General features: G+C 43.8%; 1 protein-coding gene across 2 annotated transcripts; it reads left to right on the top strand.

Annotated features, from left to right (window-relative positions):
* Positions 1-202: 202 nt before the first annotated feature.
* On the top strand, positions 203-27,950 carry LOC311256653 (large neutral amino acids transporter small subunit 4-like). 2 transcript variants are annotated; one of them, XM_084351890.1, is made up of 15 exons: positions 203-482; positions 3,824-4,047; positions 9,280-9,490; positions 9,593-9,648; positions 9,873-9,949; positions 18,059-18,151; positions 18,388-18,521; positions 18,974-19,185; positions 22,947-23,090; positions 23,360-23,377; positions 23,582-23,708; positions 23,804-23,936; positions 24,281-24,354; positions 25,118-25,241; positions 25,353-27,950. In XM_084351890.1, the coding sequence occupies exons 2-15, from the start codon at positions 3,888-3,890 to the stop codon at positions 25,512-25,514; spliced, it is 1,725 nt and encodes a 574-aa protein (XP_084208016.1). In that variant the 5' UTR covers positions 203-482; positions 3,824-3,887; the 3' UTR covers positions 25,515-27,950. The 2 variants fall into 2 exon arrangements, with proteins under 2 accessions (XP_084208016.1, XP_084208017.1); XM_084351891.1 differs by lacking the exon at positions 23,360-23,377 and having other exon boundaries at positions 206-482.
* Positions 27,951-27,980: the final 30 nt, after the last annotated feature.

Genomic DNA, 27,980 nt, shown 5'->3' with positions numbered 1-27,980 from the left:
TTGTTGTCATTCTGTTTACATAATAATTATAATAATAATAGCTCATATATATTTAGATTATTTAGCTACATAGTTAAATGTAGTTTAGTTGTGTAGTGTCATTTTGACTACAATGTTTTTGTGTCCCATAACTATCCTCTGTCACACCGTGTCCAAACATCCCCACAACTGTTTCCCCAACAGTTCTTTTTCCTTTCCAGTATTGAGAAACAACACATGTAATATTGCCGCGCTCTGATTGGCTCCGGTCGGTCTCTAGCTCAGCCACGGGCCAATGGGGAGGCGGGGTTGTTTGTGTACGGCCGCTGCGCTGCTTATAAAGCGGCAGCAATGAGGGATGAGAGAAAAAACAGTCACCCTAAAGAAACCAAAGAGTCGACCTCCCCCCCGCTGCTCCGTGTGACTTTGTCGTCGAGGGACATTTCGGCCGCGCGGAGACAGATCCGACTGAGGCTCCATTGTCCCTGAATCCACAGGCTCAGGTAGGCTGTCCGCACCAAGGATGCTCTGACACACTGCACTTCACCGGAGGAGAGGCTGACTCATACTGCTGGCGCGTCTCACAGAGGGGACCGCTGTCTCTCAGAGACACCGTCTCTCAGGCAAAGTGTTTCCTCTCTGTGTGTTTCTTGTTGTCTGATGGCTGCAGAGAGGAAAACTGGAGCTGCAACAGCCTGCGACACTGTTTTCAACTTTTAACTTTCAGTGTTTTATCGAACGGGGCCGTGTTCTCTGCTGCTGATCAGTGCGTTCATTATTCACATTTACTACACAACACGCGCGGGTAGCATCAGATAAAGCGGATCGTCATAGTTTCTGTCATTGTCATCCTCTCTGCCTCCGTGTCCCCGTGTGTTGCTGTGGCTCGGTGACGACAGTGAGCTCAGCGCCGCTTGAAAGTTCACATTTCATTTTTCTTAAAGGAAACTTGTCCCAGTGTCACAGCCAGAGGCAGACCACCAGCCGAGGCTCCTCTGTGAGGAACCTTTTGTTGACAGCGGGCTTCTAGTTAACTGTCTTTGTCTCAGCAGTGATGGGGCTGATGCCCTGCGCTGTTGTTGATACTGAACAGCTGAGCGCCTCCTGCGTAGATGCTCGTCAAGGTGCTGACGACCAATCCGGGTAATTCCGGAAAAAGTGCGGAAATTACCTTCAAGATAAAAGCATGTTCACAAGCGCAGAACTGCGTTTAGTTTCAGGACCTTTTTTAATGTGTTGTTATTCATGTATCAGGTGCATTTAAAGGACAGTTCCCCCCAGTTTGTTTTCATTATCTGCTCAACCCAATGCCGAAAGTGTCATAGTCCTAAAAACATTTTATAGAACTTCACAGCAAAACAGTGTTACAGCACTCTCCTGAACCACTTCAGTAGATGGGAAATGTAAAAGTAAAACAATTGAAAAAAATGAAATGGCTCCATAGAGCTTCTGTGGTGTAATCCAAAAAGCGCTGACATCCCAAATTGAGTTGAAAACATGTTATTTACACCCTCTAGAAGCCAAGAGCCCTAAAGCACACTTCATCTGAAGTGTTGCATGTCAAGAGTGTCAATAATGTCTTTTCAAATCAATTGTAGATCTTCCAGAGACTCAGATTAGTGGGTTTTTTTGTGTGTGATTTTTTTTTTTTACACTTTAAACCAAGTCCTCATTCACTGCAATTGTTTAGGAAAATGCTGCAACACTGTATTCTACAGTTCTTGTAGACTATGAAACTTCAGCCGACTCTCCCCCTCAGCATGGGGGTAAATCTTCTTTTTTGGGCGAACTGTAATATATGTAATATAATGGCAAAACTGTGCATCAATTACATCCATCATTTTTGTTGTATTTATATAATTGTATAGCTTTCTATTGCATATTGTGGTGAAATTTCCACCACTGAACTATTTCACTATTTATGTAGCCTGTCTTTCTGTTTAGTGTGGGCTACCTGATAATTGTCTTGATTATAAACTTTAAAGTGGGACTGACACAAGGTTGACATTTGCTATAGCCCACATTGGCGTTTTATTTTACTCATAATGTCTCGCAAAGCAGCGGCGGTCATTAGACTCTTATTTTGAAAGAAGCAGCCGGAACCCTGATGTTTTGTTCTGGGTAACGCGGCTCTGAGTGGAGGGGGCTGGAGATGCAGATTGGGGTTGGTGGAGGGAGGGCGTATTGTGCGGATGATTTCAGTCCAGTTCAGACCAGTTCCAGCTCTGCTCCTCATTCACCGCAATATACTTTGTCTTATTATTCACACACATTAGACCTGCTGCTAAAAACGCTCAGAATCCAAGTGGAGTCTGGCCGTGTCATCTCTGTTTTTTCCCCTGTGCTCAGTGCTGGGGGCGATGAGTGACATCAAGTTCCTGTTCAGACAAAAACAGACCAACAAGATGGTGGGACAGTAAAATAACATACGATTAATTTCTGTAATGGATTCAGATCAGGTCGTGCATGTGGCCGATGTGTCCCCTGTTAATGTGAGAGCGCTTCACAGGTCGTAGGCTACATAACAACAGACTGGCACATAATTTTTTCACTGATCTATTTATTTTGTAAATTAGTTTAGCAAATAAATATGAATTCAAACAGGAAAACATTTCATTTTATTTACACACTTCTATCTGATTGATTCTTCTCTTTGTGTTTTTCTTTCATTCCCTATAATGATGTTGAGTTCAGGTGCAGCTCTTCTGCTCAGTGTGTGGATGATGCTGGTGTGTGTGTCAGAGCAGAGGCAGATGCGCGAGCGTTCACGGCACCACACCGTCAGTCTCGCGCCGCGCTGGTTCGAACCGGCTGGAACTCGCGCTGCATTCACGTTTCCTGGAAATACACAGTTGTTTTCAACCAAAGTCGCTTTTCCACACCACACACAACACTGAAACGTTTCCGTTTATGTTTCCACACGAACAGAGGGACATCCAGCAGGTAGTCGTGTCCCGTTGATGTTATTTTTATCACCAAATCACGGTTAGCAACATTTGCGTAATTTATATTTTTATCTGTGATTTGTTGACAACAAAATAATTAAGTAAGGACCCATGAAAATGTTGACTTTGGTCCTAGTATCAAACTCAGTAGCTTTGCATTGAGTTTGTAATGTAAACGCTCAGCAAGAAACAACAATCTTTGACAATAAATATCCCTCTACAGTCTTCCCCCACAGGGACTGAATGCAACATCAACCTCACGTGTAGCTGCTGCACGAGCTATGTCACTAACAGCCAATAGGAGAAGACCTGCTAAACCCTAAGGCCAATCAGAGATGTCAGGGGGCGGGAGTTTTTATTATTTATAGGAGGGGTTTGAGCGCCTCAAAGTCCTCAGCTGTTTTCTGTTTATGGGAGTCTTCCTCTGCACTGCCATCATCATCATCGACTAGAACAAAGACATATCCACGGTCCATCATCGTACAGTCATTCAAAACACATTATTTTGAAATCTAGCAGCCCTGAATCAGAATCAGTTTTGTTGGTCAAGTATCTATTACACACATTTAAGGAATTTGATTCTGGTTTTAAGTTGCTCTCAATTTACACACAGAGCAGATAGATAAGACATACAGCTAAAAATAAAGATATGTAAACAAAAACATAATGCAACATGCAAATACAAGTAGGTAAACAAGAATACAATAGTGCTGTAATCATGTGGAACCATTTGTTCATAGTAGATAACTGTATGTGTAAAAGTTCTATTAAGTGCCAGTGCAGCATTAGTACCACATATTATCTGATATCATTCTCTGTCTTTTTAATATTCAACCCCAGGAGAAATCTTAATGTCATGATCATCCTCTCATCATTATCCCCACCGTCTTGTCTTCCAGGCTCCAGCAGCCTCTCCCTCACCTCCAGTCAGGCCAGTGAAGTGCTACCTCTGACCCAGCTGAGATGGCTCCCACCCTCGCCACAGCCTTCTCCCGCCGCTGGTGGATGGCGGTGACGGCAGTCATTGAGAACCTGCTTTTCTCCGCTGTGCTGTTGGGCTGGGGATCCCTGCTCATCATGCTCAAGTCTGAGGGCTTCTACTCCTACCTGTGCCAAGGACCTGGTGAGTCGGCTTCATATGGGTGATTGTATTTAATAAAGGACGGGTGCATTTCAGGACTGCTGAACGGAAAGTTTGACTACATCAGTAGTGGAAAGTAATGCACTACATTTTCTCAATTGTACTTCAGTACGATTTCAGGAGTTGTATATTACGTGAATATTTAAATGTTATGCAACGACCCCAGGTATCACTGAGAGGAACTCATTTTATGTAATAACACTGGAATTAAATGAATAACTTTACATCATAAAAAGAGAGAAATGGGAACTATTTGTCAGTATCATTCATGACTTGCTACACGAACACACCTCATGTATATACATATATCTCATCTGAAGCTAACAGTCCTGTTTGCTACCAGTATTTTACAAAAACTGCCTGGGCTTCATGGATTTAACCTGAATGAGATGTTAATGACATGACCCTGCATGATGACGCGCTGAGCATCTCTGAGCTGCTGAGAAGCCAAAAGCTTTCAGACGACTGATTGCGACACCCCGAGGTAATTTATTCTGAGTGGGTGTGGTGGAATCATGGAGATTTAAGGACACACGAACAAGCATTTTCAAAAAGTGCTCACAGCCTCGGCCTCTCCGTATTCTACAGTTGTCATTCGTTTCACTACAGTGTTATGTCCTGTTAACTGTGCGGACTGCACCTGACAGCTGAGAAGCAGCTACCTGCATGTTAGCAGACACACAGGATTCTTGTTGATCCAACAGTTTGCTTTTTCTCATGGGAAACAAGTCAAATGGCCGGCGGGCTCGAAACAAGCTTCAAAAGCAGCCATAAGGTCCACATTCATCCCCTCATTCATAATCATCACACAGGCTGTTTTCTGACTTTGTCTCTTTGATCCTCTGATTGTCCCTCTGTCTGTGTATTCCTCTCTGTATATGCTACAAAGGAGCACTGATGAAAGCCTTGCTGGCTTAATTTTTGCATATAAAGCCTTTTAATGGTTTTATCCCTCTCACGCTATCACATGACCCCATCTGAGAGCACGGTCATTGTCACTGCACGCCTGTATTTCCTGCTTGTAGATTATTTCTCATTTCCGTCAGTGGCTCCAGCATGTTTAATCTCCTGTGAATGAAAACTGATGATCTGTTTATCTGATTGGATTAGGTATCAGCTCAGGTCTCCACATTCTTGTCACAGCTCTCTGACCTGCTAAGTGGCGTTAAGTCAACAGTTTTGATGTTTACTTGTATGTCTGATCTCAGGTCAAGAAGGTGCAACGTAGGCTCTTTTTGTGGTGTTTCTCAGTGTTTGTCTAGCTTCAGGGCCAAATATGAGCAAACATTTACTGTCCTACTTTAAGTGTGTATTGTCTGAATTTATTATTAGCTTTAAATGCAATGTAATCTTTGATACAGTGGAGAATTTGGCAACACAAACAGGGGATTTTACATTTACATTTACAAAGTCAGACAATTTGAATGATTTCCACTCGATTTAACTCCCTCACATTAGCTTCAGCTGAACTCAGATGCATTTTTGCACAAAACAAGGACTGCAGATTCTGTCTCGCATCTCCTACATTAGAAGTTCTCGGGGAGGGGCTCTCACCTCGGCCAGTATTCACAAGAGGAACAAGTACAGGGACTGAAAACAGTTTCAGTGCTGCTTCTGAAATTGTTCCCCTCATTTGCTATTCGGCGCTCGCTGAAGACGGCCTCACAGTGTGTCCGTTAAAAACAACATGGGACGCGATGCAGGTCACGCACAATGCGTGCTGATATTTTATGAGATTACTGAGCATCATTTGTTCCCTAGTTTTAATGCATTGTTACATGTTGGGTCCTCTGTATGGGGTCTAACAGCACTACAAAAGGGGTACACAAAGTTAACACGTCATTTTAGTATGAATATGAGTATGCAAACCCCTGCATTCATTATGCTTCTCCACTCAACCGGAGGCTTGTGACAGACGGCTAATGACACACTGACTCAGAGATGAGACAGCATTCAGACTTTGAGCTGGCCAGACTACAGTGGTTCCACATATTGTAAAGGTTGTCCAGTGCTTGCCTGAGGAAACAAGGCACTGTCCCAGAATGTTGGGGAGGTTTCACCAAGTGGCATCAGCTTCTGCAGCAGCATGTCTGATGATGTACAATAAGAGCCACAGCAGATCAGGTTTATGAAATGTCCTGTTATCACACAGGAAGAAGGGAAGAGGGTGAGAAAGAGGTGTGTTGGAGACATTATACATAAAGTCACACTCCGGGTTAGGCCTATTTATCCTGCGCACATACGCTGTTTGAGTTGGCTGCATGTTAAATTAGCACCTATGAACAAGAGACGGATACCTCCCCTAAAGTTCACAGTTTCTATTTCTGCACTGTGGCTCTGTTTCAAAGAGCGCATTCCTCCTCGTGTTTGTGAAACTCGTGTTGTTGTTCATCCGTTCAGAACAGCCCGCTCCCCCACACTCAGGTTGTGGTGGCTCTGATGGTGTGAAGTGTGTTTGCTATGTTCCTGTGTCACACAGTGGAAAGAAAACGTGTACATTCCTTTGTATGAACTCATCAGCCGATCTCACCTCTCTTTTTTGTCACGACGCGACCTTCAGACTAAACATGTGTTTTTACTGTTCGCGCCGCCACTTGAAAAGCTTGTTTGTGCTCAGGGTGAACAGAACGTATGCCGCCACTAAAAGTACACAGTTGTGTGTATTCTTGTATGTTTCTTGTTGCCCTGAGGCCTTTATACATTACCATCACTTGACCCCATCAGCTTTAAACAATAGTGAGTGTATCCTTATACAAGCAGTCTTTAATCATCTGAGAGATCACTGCCTGCTATTTGTCTGTTGATATGGCCACTATCACATGGATGAGGTGTGTGTGCGGTAGGATCTGACTGCATTATTCCACCTGACATCCTTTGTGATCGAGCCACGGTCAGTGTACGCTGATGATCAGGTTGAGGAAACAAAGCTGTTTGTTCATCCTAGTAATCATTAAACCAACTGACTGCATCGGAGGGGAGTCCTCGACATCCACTTTACATATAGGAGATGCTTATATTTCAGAAGGGCAACAAATCTGGCAAGAAATATACATGACGTGGTGTTGAGATGAAGGAGCAGTGAACACAGGGTGAGATTCATCAGGAAGAAATCTTCGCAGATGATCAAGTCGGCCTTTTAAACCCTTGAGCGCCTGTATGTGTGTGCGTGTGTGTGGTCCGGGCTCTTCTCTTATTGTTTGCTCTGGCCATTTGATTAGTCAGCAGCTGAGGCCACTGGGGGACAGATGCTGCTCTCCTCTGTGAGTCCAACAGTCAGCACTTAAAGCTCCAATACACCTCAAAGAGTGTCGAGCACTTAATCTCCATATTGACGGAAAGGCTTGATCGCAAAGGGCTTTCCAGCGCTGATACTGAAGCACATGTTCCGAGTTTTTAGACCTGTTCCACCGCCTTGACCCAGACTAAAGTAGTTATTATTAACACAATAATAATTATCATCAGGATGAAAATCAGCTTTATTGGTCAGGAATTTTACTTATGTCACACACAGTTCCAATAGAGATAGAAATAGAAATACAGCTAAAAATAAGGACAATAAAGCTGGACAGTTGTCATAGATTTATAGATGGGAAATCTGCAAAGACAACAGAGCAAACTCCATGTGCTGAGGAAGATTGTGTGACATGCCTGAGAGCTCCAAAACATCTGCTAAATGGACCCTGTGAGCAGATTGTTTGTCAATTCATATTCATTATATAATATATGTATACACGATCTATAATTAGTGTACTTGAATACAATGCACCATGGTGTCTGTGAATGACAGAGCGTTACAGCTCCACGTCCTCGTGTTAAATCTCACTAGTCCTTTCTGCATCTGCTTTTTTTTAATGTTAGTTTTTTAAATGAGTTAATCACCTACTTATACGCTGCACCAGGATGAAATTAATATGACATAGTAGCCTCCTGTTCTAAATTCTCCCCCTAGCCCGGAGGCCGGCCTCAACACCTCCTCCCTTCATCCTTTCACCTTAAGCTGGCTCAACAGAGGTAGAAAAATCAGCGTCACACACCCTTAATGAACAAGCAGATTTCCAGTTCTGTTTATTAGACCCAGCTAAGACTCTAGCTGCTGTTGACAACTTGCCCCCAGGGCTCAGATGAAGAAAACACTCTGATGACTAAGTTGTTTATAGCTCCCTCCCTCCTCCAGACATGTAAAATGTGCTAACTGCTGAGTCTGTCTCTATTGTTTTCCTGGCAGTTGATCGAAAACAAGTCAAGGTGAGGAGTTGTTTTCCTCTATCAGTCGTCCTCTTCGTCCCCTGTCTGTCTGTCTGTTGATACCAGAAGAGTTTCACCACAGGCAACAGTCTAATAGAGCAGATAGACAGAAATAGAGTGCACATGAACTCAGCGGACTGTGTTTACCAGTGATTGAGGAGAGCGAGCCAGTATCTGTCTTTGTGAAACTGTTACAGAGAGTTCCCCTCCGCCGTGCGTGGTGGGTGCCGCTGTGACTATTTCTGGCACCTGTTTACCATGTATTGTGTTGTTTTCCTTCGAGGTTTGTTTACTTGACCTTTAATGAGTCTCCTGGCTTTTCCATCAGCAGCTCAGCCCTAAGAGAGAGGGAGCGGTAGAGGGAGAAGCTCAGACTTCAAAGAGCAACATAATACTGAGGCATTTATTTTAGATCGTGCCAAATACTCGTATCAAGTCAGCAGGTTTATTTACTGGTTTTTATTCCATAATGATTATTTCAGGAACCGAGAAATGATGATGGATTGTGTGTACACATCCTAAGGTTGATTTAAAGGTTGGATTCTGAGGTTTGATTCACTTATTAACATGAGGGGAAACGTTCACCCAAAAATGAAAATTCAATCATTCTTCTGAACAACTGAAGTGGATGGGGCTTGTTTTAAAACGTAAAAAGCAACCGACTTGTGGCAATGGCTCCGTGCAGCGTGTCCAACATAATTTCCCATGTATGTGGTGAAAGTAGAAATATTAAGTTAGATAAAATGACACACTGCAGCACAGTACCTCAGAAGTGTATGTTGGTACAGTGTGTAAGAAAGCTCACAGTTACGTTCCACCTTTGGGTACAGAGCTTCGCGGACAGGTTGGATACCTTAAGTACGTTGAGGACAGAACGACATCCAGTTCAGAAACAGTGTTTCCTTGTCTGAGTTTAAAATTTGAAATCTTTCCAACTTCGCTTTCATTTCTCTCACTGTTTATCTCCAGAGAACAGCTCCAGCCTTAACCTCTCCAAAACGAACACAAGTGGAGGTACTGAGGAGTACCTGGAGATGAACGGCTGGACCATCTGCAAGGAACAGGATGAGATGCTGAACCTGGCTTTCACTGTGGGCTCCTTCCTGCTATCTGCCATTACCCTGCCCATGGGCATTGTCATGGACAAATATGGTCCGCGGAAGCTACGACTTCTGGGCAGGTAAGGCTTGAGAAGAAAGTCCATCTTCCCATGATGTTATATGATATTAGACATTAATGGCCTGCTTGGTTTATTTATTGCCTCACTGCTTTGTGTTCCCAGTGCCTGCTTTGCCTTCTCCTGCCTCCTCATCGCCTACGGTGCCAGTGATCCCAACAGTGAGTATCCGTGCTCGTGTCATCTCACATACAGCACACAACTTTGCATCACATGTCTCACACTGCTCTCAATCATGTTGCTTTTGTAGGTCAGCCATATTGCACAGCAAACAGGTCACATGTATTGATGCAGCGGTGACACTTTAATCAATCACTTGTTGGAGTTACCTTATGTCATCAGACTAACAGCATCTGTCTGTGAATCCTCTCTCTCTCTCTGGCAGATCTGTCCATCCTGATCTTCTTTGCCTTGGCATTGAATGGGTTTGGAGGCATGTGCATGACCTTCACTTCTCTGACGGTGAGTAGGAAAGCTTGACCAAATTTACTATGCTTTTTTTTTCACATTAAAGCTGCTTGTAGTTGATAGTCTTTGAAACCGCATCTGAACCGTCAAGCGACACTAATAGCCAAATCAGACGATGATGAATGAGTCATAACTGTAAAATTTCTGACCGAACTCATTAATCTCATTGGAAATGGCTGTTATAAGTGGATTTGCCCAAGGATGCAAAGTACATTTGCATGGAACTTGCTGTTGACCAATAACAAACAATCCTGCCGGTATCAAACCAGCTAACTATATACAATGCTGTTTTTTATTAAAATGTCAGTATCAGCAAACCAGAGTGACATAATGCCGAGATTTAATATGAAGGGAAATTACATGAGGAAGAGCGGATGTGGAGAAAGAGAGGCAGGGGAGGGGACTAGAGCAGTGATGGCATCAGACACTGATGGAGAGAGGATAAAACAAGAGGCTCAGTGGATGGAGAGAGGGATGAACAGAAAGACAGACGCGTCAGAGAGGAGGACGACTTAAGAGGATGGAAGAGGACACAGAGAGAGAGCGGTGGGAGAAAAGGATGAGCAGTGATGTGCGGAGGATGGGAGGGAGGGATGGAGTGGATAAGGGAAGCCAGTGGTCAGGATGATCTCATCAGAAAGTGCTGCATCACAGGAGAGTCCACGTGAGAGAGAGACAGCGGATGAGAGTGGTTCAAAGAGAGCGAGTCTGCATTGGTAATCTATTATTCACTCCTGCACTGCCGCTCTGGCTAGTAGCCAAAAAAAGACCTCTCCTCATTTCTTTTTCATCCACATGAGGACACATGGGTCACTAATGTGTGTGTGTGTGTGTGTGTGTGTGTGTGTGTGTGTTGTTGAGAGTGCAAGTCTAACAGCACAATAGAGTGTGTTTTAAAGGTGAGAGGACATATTTAGGGTCTGTTTTAAAAATATATATATATATATGTATTAATATACGGTACATTTTGCGACAGTGTCACTTGCAGCCTGAACAGTCTGTTGCTTTATCACAAAACACACTGAGAGCAGAGACAGGCTGTCGCTGAGGAGACAAACAGGAAGCAGCGACAGGGGAACTGAGTGTGCGTCTCTCCACCCATGCTTCGTGTTTCCTATTCAAGCTGCCTTCTGGGACCCTGACTGACACACACACACACACACACACACACACACACACAGAAGTTGCTCAGCTGGTTTCATCCCCCCTCCACCCCCCACCCCGTCTTTAGTCTCAGCCTGATTGTTTTTGTCCTCTCAAGTTTCAGCTGCTCTCCCTCAGCAAGGCTGGGCCTGCCCAATGCTATATGTTACTGTATGTAAGCACTGTGTGTGTGTGTGTGTGTGTGTGTGTGTGTGTGTGTGTGGTTGTTTTAGCTGTGGAGGGCCTCTGACCGACTGTATGCTCTCTGCAGGCCTTGACAAATGTTTTTATTTATACAAGTGCCTCGGTTTGTGTGTTCAAAGTATCTGCGAGTTTTGTGTGTGCATAAAGAGACATGATAGATAATAAGTAAGTGCCTGTAACGACTATTTCTCATGGCTGCAAAGCTCCGACACAGAATCTCAGGCATCACTGGTCATTGAAACCCCTCAGGTCAGGGTGACACACCCAGTTCAAGCAGTGTGTGTGTGTGTGTGTGTGTGTGTGTGTGTGTGTGCGATTAGTCATTTGGGCCTAGAACCAGAGGTTTCCTTTCCCTCTCTTGCTAAATCTAACGAGCTCAATGTGGACTGTTTGCCTCCCTCTCTGTTATTTCTTCTCTTTATCTATCACTGCTTGACTTCCTCATTCTCCTGTGGACACACACTCAGTCAGCAGCGCTCAGTGTCCCGGAGCTGGAAAACAAGGAGTGAGGCTGACGCGAGGAGGAGGAGGAGGAGGAGGAGGAGGAGGAGGAGGAGGAGGAGGCGAGCAGGGCGTTTAATTCCCCCTCTGCTTTTCATTCCTCCCAGTCTGTGCTTGTAAACAGCTTCATGTTACACAGAGTCTCTCCAAGTGTTCCCAGACAGACCCCCTCTACATACATACTGTACATCTACACCCACACATAGACTTGGAGCTCCTCCTCCTGTTTCCCGTCTGGTTTGCGGCACGTGTTTGAGCCCCCTCTGTTTGCTGGTGTTCGGCCTCCCAGTCTGAAGCTCCGCACGCCGCCCTGCTCTACTTTCTGTCGGATGCCCTCTAATGTGTATTTCCTCTATTCCCAATCCCTTTTTTTCTGTGTCACCGGACCATCTGGGAAGATTATTACAGGTTCGCTGAACATCTCACTGATTCCCCGACTGAACAAACTAGCCATTGGTGTGTTTTTTTAGTTGAGAAATCTAAATGCACATTTTCTCCACTAATGACTGAAATGTTATGAAGCATACACACATGTAGTGAGAACTGTCTTTGTAATACTTTTTACCAGCTGCTGGAAATGGCAGGGCGAGATGGAGGAAGTACAGTATATGCTCTGTTTACTACACGTGACCGCACGAAACAAAGGGAACGGAGATGGGGGGGGGGGGCTAAATGAATGAAAAAGGTCAAGAGTCGCTCAGTAATTTGAGATCCGAGCCAGCCAGACAGTTGCTGCTGTCACACTCATGTTGATGTGGCTTTATGCAGTGGAGTGAATTTCTGCTCCAGGTGCTTGTTAGATGTAGGTTTTAGGGTCGTCTCTGCAGCTGGAATGGCTGTTAATCCTTTCCAGACACAGAGGGGTCTTAACATCTCTACTCTTCCATTGACTTATTTCTAGTGGAAACACTTGTGAGTCAGCTTGTTTCAACACAAAACTTATCAAGCTTGGCATTAAAAAGTATCCTGGTAGGAGGGAGATGAAGATGACGTCAGGCCGACGGAGGTATGCAGTCTGGTGTTTGTCAGCTGGTGTTTGTTAATCTTCCGGCCCACTTGGCTGCTCTTTATGATGGATGGAGTCCTATCCTGTGCATCAGGACAGGACCGGTCGGAGCTGGTTCTCAATGGTCAGGCAGCTGAAGTTTCCACTTGCCGAAGCAAAGCCTCTTCCTCCTTTCATTTCTCTGTTCTCCACTCTCGAACAGCTCTGTCCAGCTTCCTCTTTCCCCCCTCACCGCCTGACTTTAGGCTCAGCATGTTTTCTCCTTCCCTAGGCCTCTGTGTCACACCAGTTTCTGCCTTTTCCATTTCCATTTTCAACACTCAGCACACACTCTTATTCAGAGTGAGTGACAAAATCTGTGCAGAAGTGCAGGACGTGCCATTAAGTTTGTAGTAAGCAGATAAACAGTTAACTAAGCAAGAATCTACACATGACATACGTATTGTGCATGAGTGGGTTAAATGGTGTGCAGTGTACACAGCTTTAATCTCCTTTGTCTGCACTGATAACATTCAGTACTTGCACCGAAACAAAATCCAATCACAGCTGAACAGGTTTGTGTGTTGAACGTGTTACAGTGTTAAAAAGAGTCTACAGCCAAGCTAGCAGCTGTGTGTGGATGTACTAAGGCACCAGTGTTGTTAAAGTACCCAGAAGGCATACTTGAGTAAAAGTAAAGATATCGTGTTAAAATATTAATTAGGTAAATGTAAAACTCACCCATATGAATAGTACATGAGTAAAAGTCTAAAGTATCTGATATTATATGTACTTAAGTATCAACATTGATTCTGGCAATAAATGTACGTACGTATCAAAAGTACAAGTAAATTATACATATATTTACATGTATGTATATACTGTATACTATGGGTGGACCAATTATTGGATCAGCATTTTTCTCGTTATTGGAATATTTTTTTTCAATGGATTGCTGTCTGATAGCTGATACAATACATTCTTTGGCTAAAAAGCAGCACGTTATCTGTGAAATAACTAGCAACTTAATTTATAAAATCATTGTAGTGGAGTAAAAAGTACAATATTTGACTCTAAAATGTTGAAGAGTGGAAGTATAACGTAGTAGAAAATGGAAATACTGCAGTAAAGTACAGATACCTGGAAATTGTAATTTACAGTTCTTGATTAAACATACTTAGTTACATTCCACTGCTGCCAGGCACAGCGGTGCTTTTGAGCTAAATGTGTGTGTCGACATGCTAACATGCACATAATGACGATGCTAACACACTAATGTTAAGCACCCGTCAAAATCTTGGTTAAGCATGGTATGCATGTTAGCGTGGTCATTTGCTAATCAGCAGGTCGGGTTAAATAAGTTCATTAGGTGTAACCTCCTTCACTGCTCTCTGTGCAGCCTCTCTCTCAGTGGCTGTTCTTTTAGTGGCAAATCCAGGGACATTTAAGAGCACTTACATTGTTCCAGGACATTGTGGCAGTGTTCCAGGAACGCTTTTAAATGGCCAGAAGGAGCATTTTCAAAGGAGACTTTTGTTTGATTCATCAGCATAACCCATACTAAAGAGATTTTGACAGTTTGCATTTTTTCTTGTTGGGTTCAGTTAAGACCTCCTGCACCCATTCAAGCTAATATTCCAGAACAAGATGTCGTGCTGAGTCATGACAAACAGTGGTGCTTGTATTAAATGCTGAGTTACCTGGATACTGCTCAAACAAAGCCCTGAAATGCAACCACTTACTGACGAACACCAGCATCAAGAAAAAAAATCTGCACCTGCCTCTAACCGAACCCTGCCACCAAACCCTGATCTCTTATCTGCAGGTGACTGCTCTGAAGCTAAAATAGACCTTTAGTTGCTGTCCAAACACTGAGCCCATCTTTGTGTGTATCCTGCCACTATCTGCACGGATACACTGCGACCACAGTGCTAACAAAAGAGCTATTGAGGAAAGAAGCAACAACAAAGTAGATGGTGGGTGTCATTATTTTAAAGAGGTACGACTGCTCTCAGTCTGTTCCTTCACTACTTCCCCTGGAGATGAAGGCACTGATTCTTATATTTGTAAAGTAATTACGATTAGGAGACTAGTAGAAGCAGTGAGGCGATTAGTAAAGCCTGTGTTAAGTGAGGTAGAAAAGGGTAAAGTGAGGGAACAAGGTGAAGTTTCCAGGACAAACAATGGGAATGAGAACCTTGTTTTAGTGCCGTAGGCCACCACCCAACTACAGAGCAGCTTCTTTCCTCAGGCTGTAGGACTCCTCAGTTCACACTCAACACTCCACCATTCAAAAATAGTTTTAATTTTACTACTTATGCAATGTGGGCAAGTCGGAATCCGACCCAGTGACATGCATTAAGAATAACTACTGTATAATGACTATACGGATATGTTGATCCTCTTGCTGATGATCATGTTTGCTTCAGCAGGTCTTACAGAGGCAACAGTATGACATTGAGACTGACTGCTGAACAGTTAAAAGCTCCTTGTAGTAATTTCAGAGCATGGCTAAGCACTCTTCGTCTTGTTCAACTGACGACAATGTATTTGGAGAATTCAGCTACTTTTTAATGGTACTCACGAGCAAGAAAAGTTTGATTCGTACCCAGAAAATAAGGTGTGTGTATTTGTCACATAGCTGACAGACGTTTTCATAGTGACACGGTTCATTGTGACTGTACAGTTATTGTGTCATCACTTGCTTGTTGTGTGTCTTAACGGCTGAAGCCACAGTAGACTCTTTGTCCTCCGGTGTTAAACAGCCACAAAACTCACCTGTCTGCTTGACTGATGTGTTATTGACTCCTGCTACAAAAACACTGTTATCTGCTCCCCGTCAAGCCTGACGGCTACTCCTTCCATCAACACGCTCATTTTGGATCTATCCTTCTGCTGAGCTCACTAAATCCTACTTCTTCTTTCATGATTAGCAGACAAACCGGTGTATGACATGTTTTTTGAGAACAGCGGTCTCAGCAGCTGACTGTGACTCAGATCCACTGTGACGTGCTCTCTTTATCAGGCCAACGCTCAGCATCACAAGGGCTAGACGGGGTTTTTACTCTTGTTTGGGCATGTTGCTGCGCTCACAGATGCTTTGAGGTTGTCGCTCTGACACTGCACTCTTCGCTCACGTGATTGAGTTGTTTTCTCCCGCTCGCACGTGCGCTCTCAGAAGTTATCACCAGTGGCAACAGTGCTGCTACCAAATAAACCTGATCGCCGAGTGAATAAATAAGCTCGGGTGTATCAGTGGAAGAGACACCGTGGAGGTGAATGACAGAGAGGTTAGGGACTGACCTTCCCACACTGTGGCAGCCTTATTCTTTCGGTTATGAGTGGGACTGAACCTAATCATTCACTCTCAGGGTTATCACTGTTCCTTTGAACCCTTCTCTGGACCTAAAATGAACTGCAGCACTCTCCCCACAGCATGCCAGTATATTCAACAAGCTGATTCTAAGTTGTTATATTGGTACAACTGGTTTTATCGCCTGTGGTCTGAGAAGTTCTCAAGTGATGACACTTCTGTAGTCCAGACCTCTGTAGTCCTGTCCTGAGGCTACATTATCTGATACCAGCATAACATACACAAATCTCCGACTGAACTCTGGCCATTGATTCGCATTGCGGGCAGTATAGCTGTCAGATTTTGACAAGCATGACAGTGAAGTCAAAATCTGTTGATTTTTCTACTTTTTCTTGCAGGATGTCCATCATGAGTCAGTGTTGTAGAAGTGCAATGCTAAATCTGTAGAGCACACTTTTAATATCTCACTGGAACGGCACCAATTTAAACATTTATAAAACCCTGGTGCAGAGACAGAACTGCTGTCACCTCCATATGGCAAAGTGGAAGTTTTCTTCTTGATATGTTTTTTCTGTATTTTGTCTGAATGAGAATGTAAATGTAGAAACAACTAAAGACCCCATAATTCATTATCCTGAGCCAAAGGAAATATGACAATACCCTTCACTTTCTCTTAACCTTCCTTGTAATACTTTTCATGCAGTCCCTTACTAAACAGCATATATAGAGCAATAGAGCTCTTGCAAAAGACTGGACATGCAAAAGGATCCATCAACACGTACTAGAGTACCAGGAAGTGCAACACTGGGGAAATCCGAACCTGTTGACTTTGCATAGCTACCAAGGCCTCGATTCGTCATGACCACATTAAATCTGCTGAGCTGTACACAAGCTGAGCTGGTCATTTCTTCTAGAAACAACTAGGCCAAAGGTCGCCCATCTCAGCCCCGGTGCTGTCAGTCAGTCAGCCTTCTCCTTTAAAGTGCCACAACTGGATACTTCCACTTGAGCGCCGCTGGTGGAGGAAATTTGGGCTCTTGTTAATTTGGATGTCATGGCAGGGGCACAGTGATTTTCGTAGCTCACCTTTGGTCCAATTAATCTGGGAGTGACGCCTGTCTGGGGTAAGAGAGTTCAAGCAGCTGCCTAACAAGCTGCGCCCCTGTGGTGAACACAGCAGCTGTATGGACGGGCAGACGGACAGATGAGGACAAACAGAGAGGGAGTGGAGAGGAATTTCCTATTTCTGACCCACAATGATGTTACAACCTAATTCCCCCCCCCCCACTATTTTACTACGGTCCCATTTTATTCACTGCTGTTGACTTGATGTTACAACTGTTCACTCTCCAGATGGCATAAATTAAACATAACACTGACAAAGGTGATAAAACTCTGAGCCACATGTTGCTCTCACACTCCGTGTTGCCATTGTTTTGCTCTGGTCTTGACTTCTTGAAGTCAGATATTTATAGTTTGAAGTTTCCTCGTTCGGAACGGCATGTGCTTTTGTTTCGAGGGTCGAGCGTCATTATGCAAGACTTTACCATCTGTGCTCCACTTCAAATGCTGGAACACAAACAGGTACAGGCAGTACAGGGCGTACTTTGAGTCAATGAAGCATATCAGCTGTCAATAATGTAGACTACTGGGGTGGACCGATGTCATACACTTCATAAAGCTTTCTTCACTTCTTCCAAAGTGAAGTTAGATACCAGTCTGTGCTTTTGCATGATGTGTTTGCAACTGATTTGTTTCCTTTCAGTCCCAGGCTCAGAATGCTAATCACAGCTAATGCTAATCACATGTAATTATAACAGCAAGGTCAAGATTTAAAGTGTCTGCTGTTTTTATAATGAATATTTAGACTTTATGTTTTTGATGTGTTTTTATATAAACATTACGTGCATTGTGTTTCAGTTAGTCATCTGATCTGTTCTCTCTACTGTCTCAACAGCTCCCCAACATGTTTGGAGACCTGAGGTCGACTTTCATCGCTCTGATGATCGGATCCTACGCCTCCTCTGCTGTCACTTTCCCCGGCATCAAGGTAACATTTGATTTGACTCTTCATGAGTGGATTCCTCCTAAAAGGCTATGCTCTTACGTTAAAGCAACATTATGTAACCTTTTCCCCTTAAAATAAGCTTCAGAATCATTTTGATGGTACAGTGTCTTGTAAAAGGGTGAATAGTGTCTCTGTCTCAGCCAGTATTTATGACAGAGGTGTTGCACAGATATTGATATTGATTCTCAATTACGGTGTGTCTGTTTGGGTGCCTGTAGGTGATCTATGATTTGGGTGCCACCTTCATCACCATCCTGACGGTTTGGGCCGGCTGCGCCTGCCTCGTCTTCCTCAACTGCTTTGTCAACTGGCCTCTGGAGCCCTTCCCCGGCCCAGAGGACATGGACTACACGTAAGACAGACATAGTCACACTCGCTCACACAAAGGCACATAAGGGTTTCTGTGGCCTCCAGCTATCATTGTTAAGCAGCCATTCTTATGCTATTAGCTAACCTCAGGTTATAGCTGCTGTAAATGGATTCCACTGGGCCCAGACAGCCTGCATTCTCCACAGAGATCACTGCATTACCGCAAATACACATGTGCAAGACTGCATTGACATGTACGCTCACACACTCATGCACAGTAAATCTCTGTGTAATGCAGCTGAGGCCAAGTCAGCCCTAAAGACAGGAAAGACCATAAAACCAGATGATCAGCCGGCTTTACTCCGAGTTATACCTGGATCATTTGTTTCCTCCCGTCTTTTTTCTCGTTTCTCCTCCTTTGACTGTAGTCCACGCTCTGTGTTTTGCACTCTTTATCACCTTTCACCATCTCCTCTCTTTCCACCGTTCCTTCAGGGTGAAGATCAAGTTCAGCTGGCTGGGCTTTGACCATAAGATCACTGGGAAGCAGTTTTATCGACAGGTGACCACTGTGGGGCGCCGCCTCAGTGTCGGCAACTCCATAAAGCAGCAGCACCAGCCACCCAAAGACCTGGCCACGCAGGAGGCCAACAAGCTGTGCCTGTCCACCGTCGACCTGGAGGTGAAGTGCAAGAGCAAGGAGGAGAGTAAGTCTGAAACAAAACACATCTAACTTCTTTAATATTAGTAAGGTGTTAATGAAAGTAAAAGTTGAAGGTTAATCAAGTTTAGTAGGTGTTGCGTGGAAGATTTCACAGCCGTAGTGCAGTGGTGTCTGATCATCAAAACATATAAAACATACCACTGAGAAAATTTAGTGTTGTCCGTGAGAAAGAGCAAATCCAAATAGTGAAATCTAGCTGCTTCTGAAAATCACAGATAAGTTAAGATAAGTGCTCAAATAATCCAGTCTTAAGCCGAGGCAGTCCCACTCTTTGCTGTTTTCCCTTTGCAAACTTATGCATATTCATCCGAGCATCTCAAGAGTCAGTCTGCTGGTTGCATGAAGCGGGCAGGAGAGGAGAGATGCTCTGTGTGCCAGATTGTCTGGAAGCTCCATGACGGACAAAAGCTCTCTGCACAACAGACTGTCCCACAGTCCTGAGGGAGAAAAGTGATCAGAGCAGTGATACAGACTACATTCAGAACCGAGTCATGAAGCTGTTTCTTTGGTATCTTAGATAGATGTTTGTAAGATAATAGGTGTCACAATTAGAGCTTGGCACTATGTTTCGAGTATTTTCAATGCTAACTGAGGATCTTATAGCAAACTGATGTGAAAAGCAATTAACTCTTTCAAACTGAATAAGCCCAAAGTCTTCACACATATAAAAAAAACACCCTGTCAATAACTGATCGTCAATAACTGACTTAATACTGAATTAAATCTTGCTCATGATGAGACCTTTACATGACAATTTGATTCCACTGAAAGTTGATAAACATTATAATATTCACTCATTAAAAAAAAAACAGCTCAAGCTTCAGTCACAAAGTCTGATGAAAAACCAATTCAAAATACTAGCCTCCAAAAATATCAATCTTGGGGTTTTTAACTTAAATTTAAAGCTGCGTGTTGAATTTCACCGTCTCGTCAGTCTTAAAGCCTTGAGTTTGGCGTTATGGATGTCGCCATCTTGGTTTTTTGGAGCCGTATGACAGCAGCATCACCTCGGCTCTGACAGACGGGGCCTGACCTACATCTGTACAAAACAATTAGGCACAAGCACCCCTTACACCCCAATGCTATCCCTTAAATGCCCCTTTACCTCTGCCCTACATCCATGCTAAGCTTACCTCTTTTACCCCTACACCTCCAAGCCTCCTCAGGCCCTCCTAGCTTCCCTACACCGAGGTCAGGGACTCCCAGTGGGGGGCGGGGGTTGCTCCCCTCTCAGTCTCTTTGGTACCAAACAGACCGTGGAATTGGATCGGACCCCGCTCTTAGAAAAGCTGCTCAGCAGGTGTGTGGCACACTGGCAGGGAGCCCTAGATAAGCATTATTGAGGTTTGAATGCCAAGCATCAACCAGTTTGAGTGTGTGTGTGTGTGTTATGAGTGCACTTAGGACGTCCATGGTTGGATTCATAACAGCTGGACATGTTTTGTCGGGCAGGAGCTTTAAAGAGGCCGTTTCCTTGTTTCCCCTCTCAGTCTTCTTTAATTTCAGAAAGAAATCAGTACACAAGAGGACTGGGGAACAGACACAAGAACGCAGGATGAAAACAGACAAGCTGACAAAGATCTAGAGCAAAAGACAAGACTTAAAGGATAAGTACCGTTTTTTACAACCTGGACCTTATTTCTGGCAAAACATATGGTCATTTACTCACCCAGATAACTTTGGTGTCATTCGGCGTCGTTCGGACGAAATTAGATCCAGTGTAGCGGCGATATATCCATATAATGGGAGAGACGGGGCAGCGACACACAGCCTCTATATAACGCATTATCTGCCACGAAACTAGTTAATTTCATCAATATTTTGTTATGAAATGCTAGCGCTATTAGCCTCTGAGTCCGGGCTCGTCCGTTATCAACATCCGGGGTCAAACTAGCAGTAGCAGCTACAGGTAAACAAGGCGCGCTGTCGCGGGTGCGCGCGCAGCTCAGAGACGACATCTTCCAGGTCAGAGGTAGTAGATCAGCCTACAGACCCCGGATGTTGACAATAGACGAGCCCGGACTCAGAGGATAATAGCGCTAGCATTTCATAACAAAATATTGATGAAATGAACTAGTTTCGTGGCAGATAATGCGTTATATAGAGGCTGTGTGTCGCTGCCCCGTCTCTCCCATTATATGGATATATCGCCGCTACACTGGATCTAATTTCGTCCGAACGACGCCGAATGACACCAAAGTTATCTGGGTGAGTAAATGACCATATGTTTTGCCAGAAATAAGGTCCAGGTTGTAAAAAACGGTACTTATCCTTTAACCAGGGCTGATGAACATGAAACACATGTGTACACAGAAAAAGAGTGGAAAGTGACAAAGACAGGAAGGGGAAAGTAACACATGACACATCTATGAAACCAAACAGGAATTTACTAACCAAAACACCAAACCAGGTCAAAAACAGGTCTCAATGTAATACTGATCCCTCTCTATGACCTACAAAAGCAAACAGGCAACAACCATCAGTGAGAAAATCGACTATTTCTTTATAATTATTGTAGTCTCTAAACGCCTGTCACCGGGTCAGATTCCGGCTTGTGTCATAAAATTAAAACTGTTTTTCATGTTCGAGTGCTTAAGATGAACTGAGGAAAGAAGCTGCTCTTGAGGCTGGTGGTACAGCCCAAAAACAACGCTGTCGCCATCATCAGAAAAAACAAAAAATGAAAGTTCCTAGTAATACCTTTACTACAATGCAGCATGTGCTTCTAAAAAGTTATAATACCCTGTAAGCCTGACCTGGTACCAACAAATCCCTTCATTTAGCCTCAGCTGGATACCTGTTGTTCTGGGTAATAAACCCATCTGCTCCATCTGTGCACCGACAATTAATTGGTTTGTCCAGTGCTTCACCATATGGGCAGTTGTGTCCAATTCCATTTATATTTCCAACTTTGATTAATGATCAACTTTTCCTGGAACCCACCTTTCTTTGAATTCCCTGCACACTTGGCTTCTCATGCAGAATAAGACGTGTTACTGTGGCACACAGGCGCCAGTGGGAATATGTAGACGACAACCACTTCCCTCCATCTTAACAGCCGAATTATCCTGGAAAAGAAGCACTTTGGTGTAGTTTTCCATCATGAAAAGAGAAGGTGAAAAGAGGCAGACAATCTTGTGTAGGAAACGGACAGGTTTGGGCTGGTAGATGTTTATGAAAGTTCACTGCTGCTGCTTTACCTGCAGACTGTGGACAGTTAAAAGAGATCATGTGGGTTGAAGGGCTGCAGATTAAATTAAACATTTGAAAATCAATATTCAAATCATAGAAGATGCAAAAAAAAAAAAAAAGAAAAAAAGAAAAACCCAGCATTATAATGAAGGAGTGTAGTGCTGCAGAGATGCCCTGGCCAGATGTAACAAACATATCGACATAGTCAGGAGTTTGGCTGCCCTTAACCCACGCTGACCCAACAAATGTCATGTCATTATGATATTTTCAGTGAAAATGAAAATTGTGGCGCAAAAATGATCATTCCCACTAATCATGGTTGCAATATCTGTCAAAATACTCACAATATGATTATTTTACCATATAGTGCAGGAGTGGGCTCTGTGTTTACAGTACAGTTTTATTTTGTACTGATGAACAGTGTGTTTTTGGATGGACGGCTGTGTCAGCCTGTTGGTGCGCTCCACCACGGACTCAAACGTGTCAGCCACTGTTGACGTGTCATCAAACTGATCTGATCTGTATTGACCTCTCTTCTTTCATTTCCTGCAGCTCAGTCCTTTATGAAGAGTGTCTTCAGTCCCATCTTTTTGCTGAGCCTCATCACCATGTGTGTGACCCAGCTGCGCCTCATCTTCTACATGGGAGCCATGAACACCATCCTGGAGTCCCTGACAGACGGAGACCTCAGCAAAGGTGTGTTTTGCTGTTTGCACAGATGGTGCTGTGTGAACGGTTGCTTTATGTCTTTAACACCTGACCATAAACAGATGGTGGCGGTCGAGGTTACCGCTTATTCTTACGACTACTTATATCTTTTCTCTCTGCTGTCTCACACCTAACATTCCTCTGTCAACTAAACCGTCTCGTTGCCTGTTGTTAACACAGCTCTGTCTTTCTCTTATCGTTTGTCTTTCTTGCTTTTCCTCTTTTCCTCTCATGTTGGCTTCATGCTGCTCTTGCAGTGGAGACGATGCAAGTGGGTAAGAGACTATACTAACAAAGATCTAACCACCTACCCTCCTCAGCCATCCTCATCACCTGTCCGTCCATTCCATGTTTGCTTGTTTCTATGTGGATCACCCTCTAAACTCTTCATACTGTTCATTTCATGTTCAAAACTATCCAAAAATGTAGCATGAAAACATGTCAATAACTCTGTGTCTGTGCTGTTGTCTGTCTCTCAGTGAGCGTCTATACATCCATCTTTGGCGTGCTCCAGCTTTTGTGTCTGGTCACGTCTCCTGTGATTGGCTACGTCATGGACTGGAGGCTCAAAGACTGCGAGGACGAGAATGACAAGTGTGCCAAGAGGTGAGGATGCACATATCAAGAGAAGAAGAAGAAAAGGCAGAAGATGGAAAATGAAAAAAAGCCTGACTCTATTGTATTCTGTTCTTTTCACTTAGGGAACCTGGTCAGCCCCGTCGCCCCAGCAAACAGATCCAGAAGATCACCAACGCCACCAGAGCTTTCATTTTCACCAACCTGCTCCTGGTTGGCTTTGGAGTCACTTGTATTGTCCCTAACCTCACACTCCAGGTACGCAAGTGTGCACACACAGACAAGATAGAGAGGCTTTTTGGGATGCACATTTCCCAGCATGTGCTTGGAAGCTCGAAGTCCCCTCAGTTAACACTGCAGAGAGAGACTTGTAGAGGATGTACATGATGTTCAAACAGGAGAGACTCACATGGCAATGCAGCTCCCAGTATTTCTCAGTGCTTTGGTGACACCTACTGGACAAACGACAAAAGTCATTGCGTGTTATTTACTCGCTGTGAATCTCATTTTTCAAGGATGAAAGCCATTTCTCAGCAGGGATCTGGCCTGGTCTTTAATGAAAAATTAATCTTTTTCCCCCACACCTCCCTCCTCCTCTGCAGATCCTGTCATTTGTCCTGCACACCATTGTCAGAGGCTTCATCCACTCTGCAGTCGGCGGCCTCTATGCTGCTGTGTAAGTATCACTGCATTACAATGATACTGTATGAAACCAATATACCATTTACTATGTATCATATGTGGCCAAACATATGTGGACACCCATATGTTCAGCCCATATGTAAACATCTTATTTCATGCTTTCCTTTGAAATGTGTTTTTCGGGAGTTTTTCCTGTCTGAATGGAGGATCTAAGGCAGACCTATTCAACTGGCCGCCCCTGGGCCGAACATGGCCCAACCTCATGTCAGCCCTTTGGTCATTATTTTAGTTTGCTACTTAGCCCAACTGTTGCTTGTGTTTGTTGTTAAACACATATATACTAAATACTTATTTCACTGAAAAGTTTTAACCCAGGCTATGTAAGCTGAGTTTTACAGGTCGGGCGTAGAGAATTAAAAGTCTGGTTCCTTGGCACTTTTTTTTCCAAAAAAGTAGTTCAGTAGGCCTGGTCGAAGGACAGCTGCACAGATTGTAAAACGCCTTCACGCAACTTTGTTATTTATCATATGAATCAGTTTGACTTAACTTGACAACGATGACAGAGCAAAAAGAGAAAATACAAATTTAGATCACTGCATACATGCCCTGGTTCAAACCGTGAAAACGAGTGTCCACATACTTTAGGCCATATATGTATGATCACCTGTGTGTGGGTGTAGTTCTATTTGGATTGGCTTCAGTTTGAATTGAACCTTACCCATAGTACCACCTCAAACGGGTTAGTAATAACCCATATGACGTCATTAACCATATGACACGTTGTTTGTCCTGTGCAGGTACCCATCCTCTCAGTTTGGCAGCCTGACAGGCATGCAGTCCCTGATCAGTGCTCTGTTCGCTCTGCTCCAGCAGCCTCTCTTCATGGCCATGGTGGGACCCCTGGATGGAGACCCTCTATGGGTAAGTTGATGGAGCAAGTGCAGTGGGAAAAATATTTAGGACTAGACCTATTTAGAGCATTTGTTGCAATTTTTCGTCATTATGTTGGTCTGACCCTGACCTTGTCTTCAGGTGAATGTGGGCCTGTTGGTGGTGAGCATGCTGGGATTCTGCCTGCCCCTCTACCTGATGTGCCACAGCCGGCACCTCCAGCGCCTCAGAGACGAGCGCGACGAGGATCCCAAGATCTACGTCAAGATCAACGACGGCGACAAGCCTGAGGCCTTCGTCTAGATGAAGAATGGAAAGAAAGATGATCTTTTAAAACCAGAGACGACGACCTACACTACACAAAGAGACATGTAGAGAAGAAGAGAGGGCAGGGGAGAGTGGCGTAGGACACGTGATAAATTCCATGACCCTGTCATCCCTGACGGTGGAGCACCTCTCAGTTCACCCCTCACATTCCCCTGAAACACACTGTCACTCACGCCATTTTACTGCCAATCATACATTGTCAAATACGACTGCACATCACTGTGACACCAAGTTTCACCCTCCATGATACACTGTGAGAAACCTGACACACATACACACCTGTTCAAGCCCCATGGAGAGGTCCCACTCCCTCGACACATCTCTGAACTGAGGAGGAGACAGACTACTGGGAGAGACTTTTTATATCTACCCAAATGATACCTCTTCACATCTTTTTTTCCCTCATGTCATTTTTATTTCTCTGGTTTAGCCTCCTCCAGTTCTACCTAAGAAAACATAGAAGAAGAAGAAGATGCCAGCCAATGAAGCGCAGCAGTGAGGAGATGTAAAAGAAATCTCAGTGACAGTATTGTTTTAGTTGCTTTTAAAGTCACCTCACAGAAACTGACTGTGGTGTTGTGAACATAGTTCAGTGTACCCATGACGATCTTTGCTTTCTCATTGGTCCGAGTTTGTCTGAGGTGCCACGCATAGAGACAGAAGCGGCACCCTTGGTCATGGCATCTCTGCTTCCTCTCGTGCTTGAGGGCATTAACTGACAGCAGTTATGGTAACAGTTCAATTGAAACGCAGTGAGCTCATTTACCAGGTTTCACAGATGAGTTAGTGGAGAAAACACTGCATGTTACATGATGCAGCGTGAGAAAAAAAACTGGTTTTCTGAGGCCAGATAATCTACATTGCATGATACCAGAGACAGTGCTGGTCCTATATTACTGTTTCACTAGTGGAGGAAAACACACTCAACTTGCCATGACAGTTTTTTTGTGTTTGGAATATGTAATCTTTTGTTGTTTTTAAATGTTTTCAAATGTATTTACTTGCAATATGATCGCAGATGTGTTTTTAAATCTTTGTACCCTACACATAATCCGACGATGCGAAGGAGGAAGTGTGTAGAGTCGGTAGATTGGACAAAGATATTATAGATTGATATGGTGTGTTATCAAAGGTGGGTGGGCGTAGAGGTGGAGCCTCTGCGTTATTCTACTCACTACGCGCACATATTCTTGATTCGATGTAGCAATAAGTGCTTCTGTGAGGTGCTGGGCAACATGTTGACACACAATCACACTCAGACAGATGGTCGTGTAGATTTTATGGACTGTATTTCTAAATCAAAAAAAGGTGCTAGTTGAATTACAGAAATGTTATTTGTTGACGCGGTGGATTCCAAAGAGCCAATCATGTTACCATTTCAAATGACTACTTTGCTCTTGGTTTCGTATCACTTTTGTCATAATTTGGCGCTAGCAGGCTGATACAGACGCATTCCTCCAGCTTCTGAGAGTGATGAGATGCAACACAGACAATAAAGAGTCTTTGTTTTTGAGAAGTCCAGATGAAGCTTTGTGTGTAGAGAACGAAAGAGGAGGGTATTAATTGCAGTCTGATTCAGCCTGCCGTCTTCAAATGCCATACAGAGAAGCTCCTCAGTATTCTCCCTGCCTGGCAGTAACTCACAGAGGCACTTCCAAAGACAGCCATGACCCTCAGAGTGCCTCTCTAAGTTTCCAGATGATAGGAGGAATGGATCCAGGCAAGATGTGGCGCACCCAGCCCCCCATCCCTCCATCTATCTATCTATCCATCTATTTATCCATCTTTCATCCACCCATCCATCTGCAAAATCTTGAAATGTTAACCGATGACACGTGACAGAGCTGAGAGACAAGCCTCTGCTGCCATCAGATGAATGACTAAGTGAGAAATGAATGGCACATGATGCACTTTAGACCTCTAGAAATGGACCTCACTCATGTGTTTCTGTATAGCAGTGCATGGCTGCCTCCTGGTGGTGCATGATACGAAGAATGTATATTCAGAGCATCAGATGCTGATTTTTAATTCAGAACATGGGAACGGAAAGACACTCTTATTTTTTTATATTCACAGACAAAAACTATTGCTTCACGTTATATTGCCTTTATGTACTTGGACAGTGTAGCAGAGTCTTGTCTCTCAGTTCTTTCATAAGCGTGGACAAACCAATCAGAACTGTAGATATGTTAGTCATCACTTAGCTGCACGAGTTTGTGATCTGTAAAGGAGCAACGAGAATTGTATGGAGTAAAATTGGTGCCATAATTATTTAACCTTGTGTAGTTTGATAACAAATGGGAAGAAACCTTTGGAAGGTCCAAAAAAATGTATGTACTTTAACCTTTGCCTTGAAAAATTCACAAATCATACATTTCTATGCATGTAAAATTGAATGTTGTCGAAATCATACTGAAGGTAGTAATGAATTCTCACACAATG

Source organism: Pagrus pagrus, assembly GCF_965226575.1.
Source record: "Pagrus pagrus genome assembly, chromosome: 4".
Lineage (NCBI taxonomy): Eukaryota > Metazoa > Chordata > Actinopteri > Spariformes > Sparidae > Pagrus > Pagrus pagrus.
Note: the sequence above shows the minus strand (reverse complement) of the source record. Positions and strands in the feature narration are given on the sequence as shown.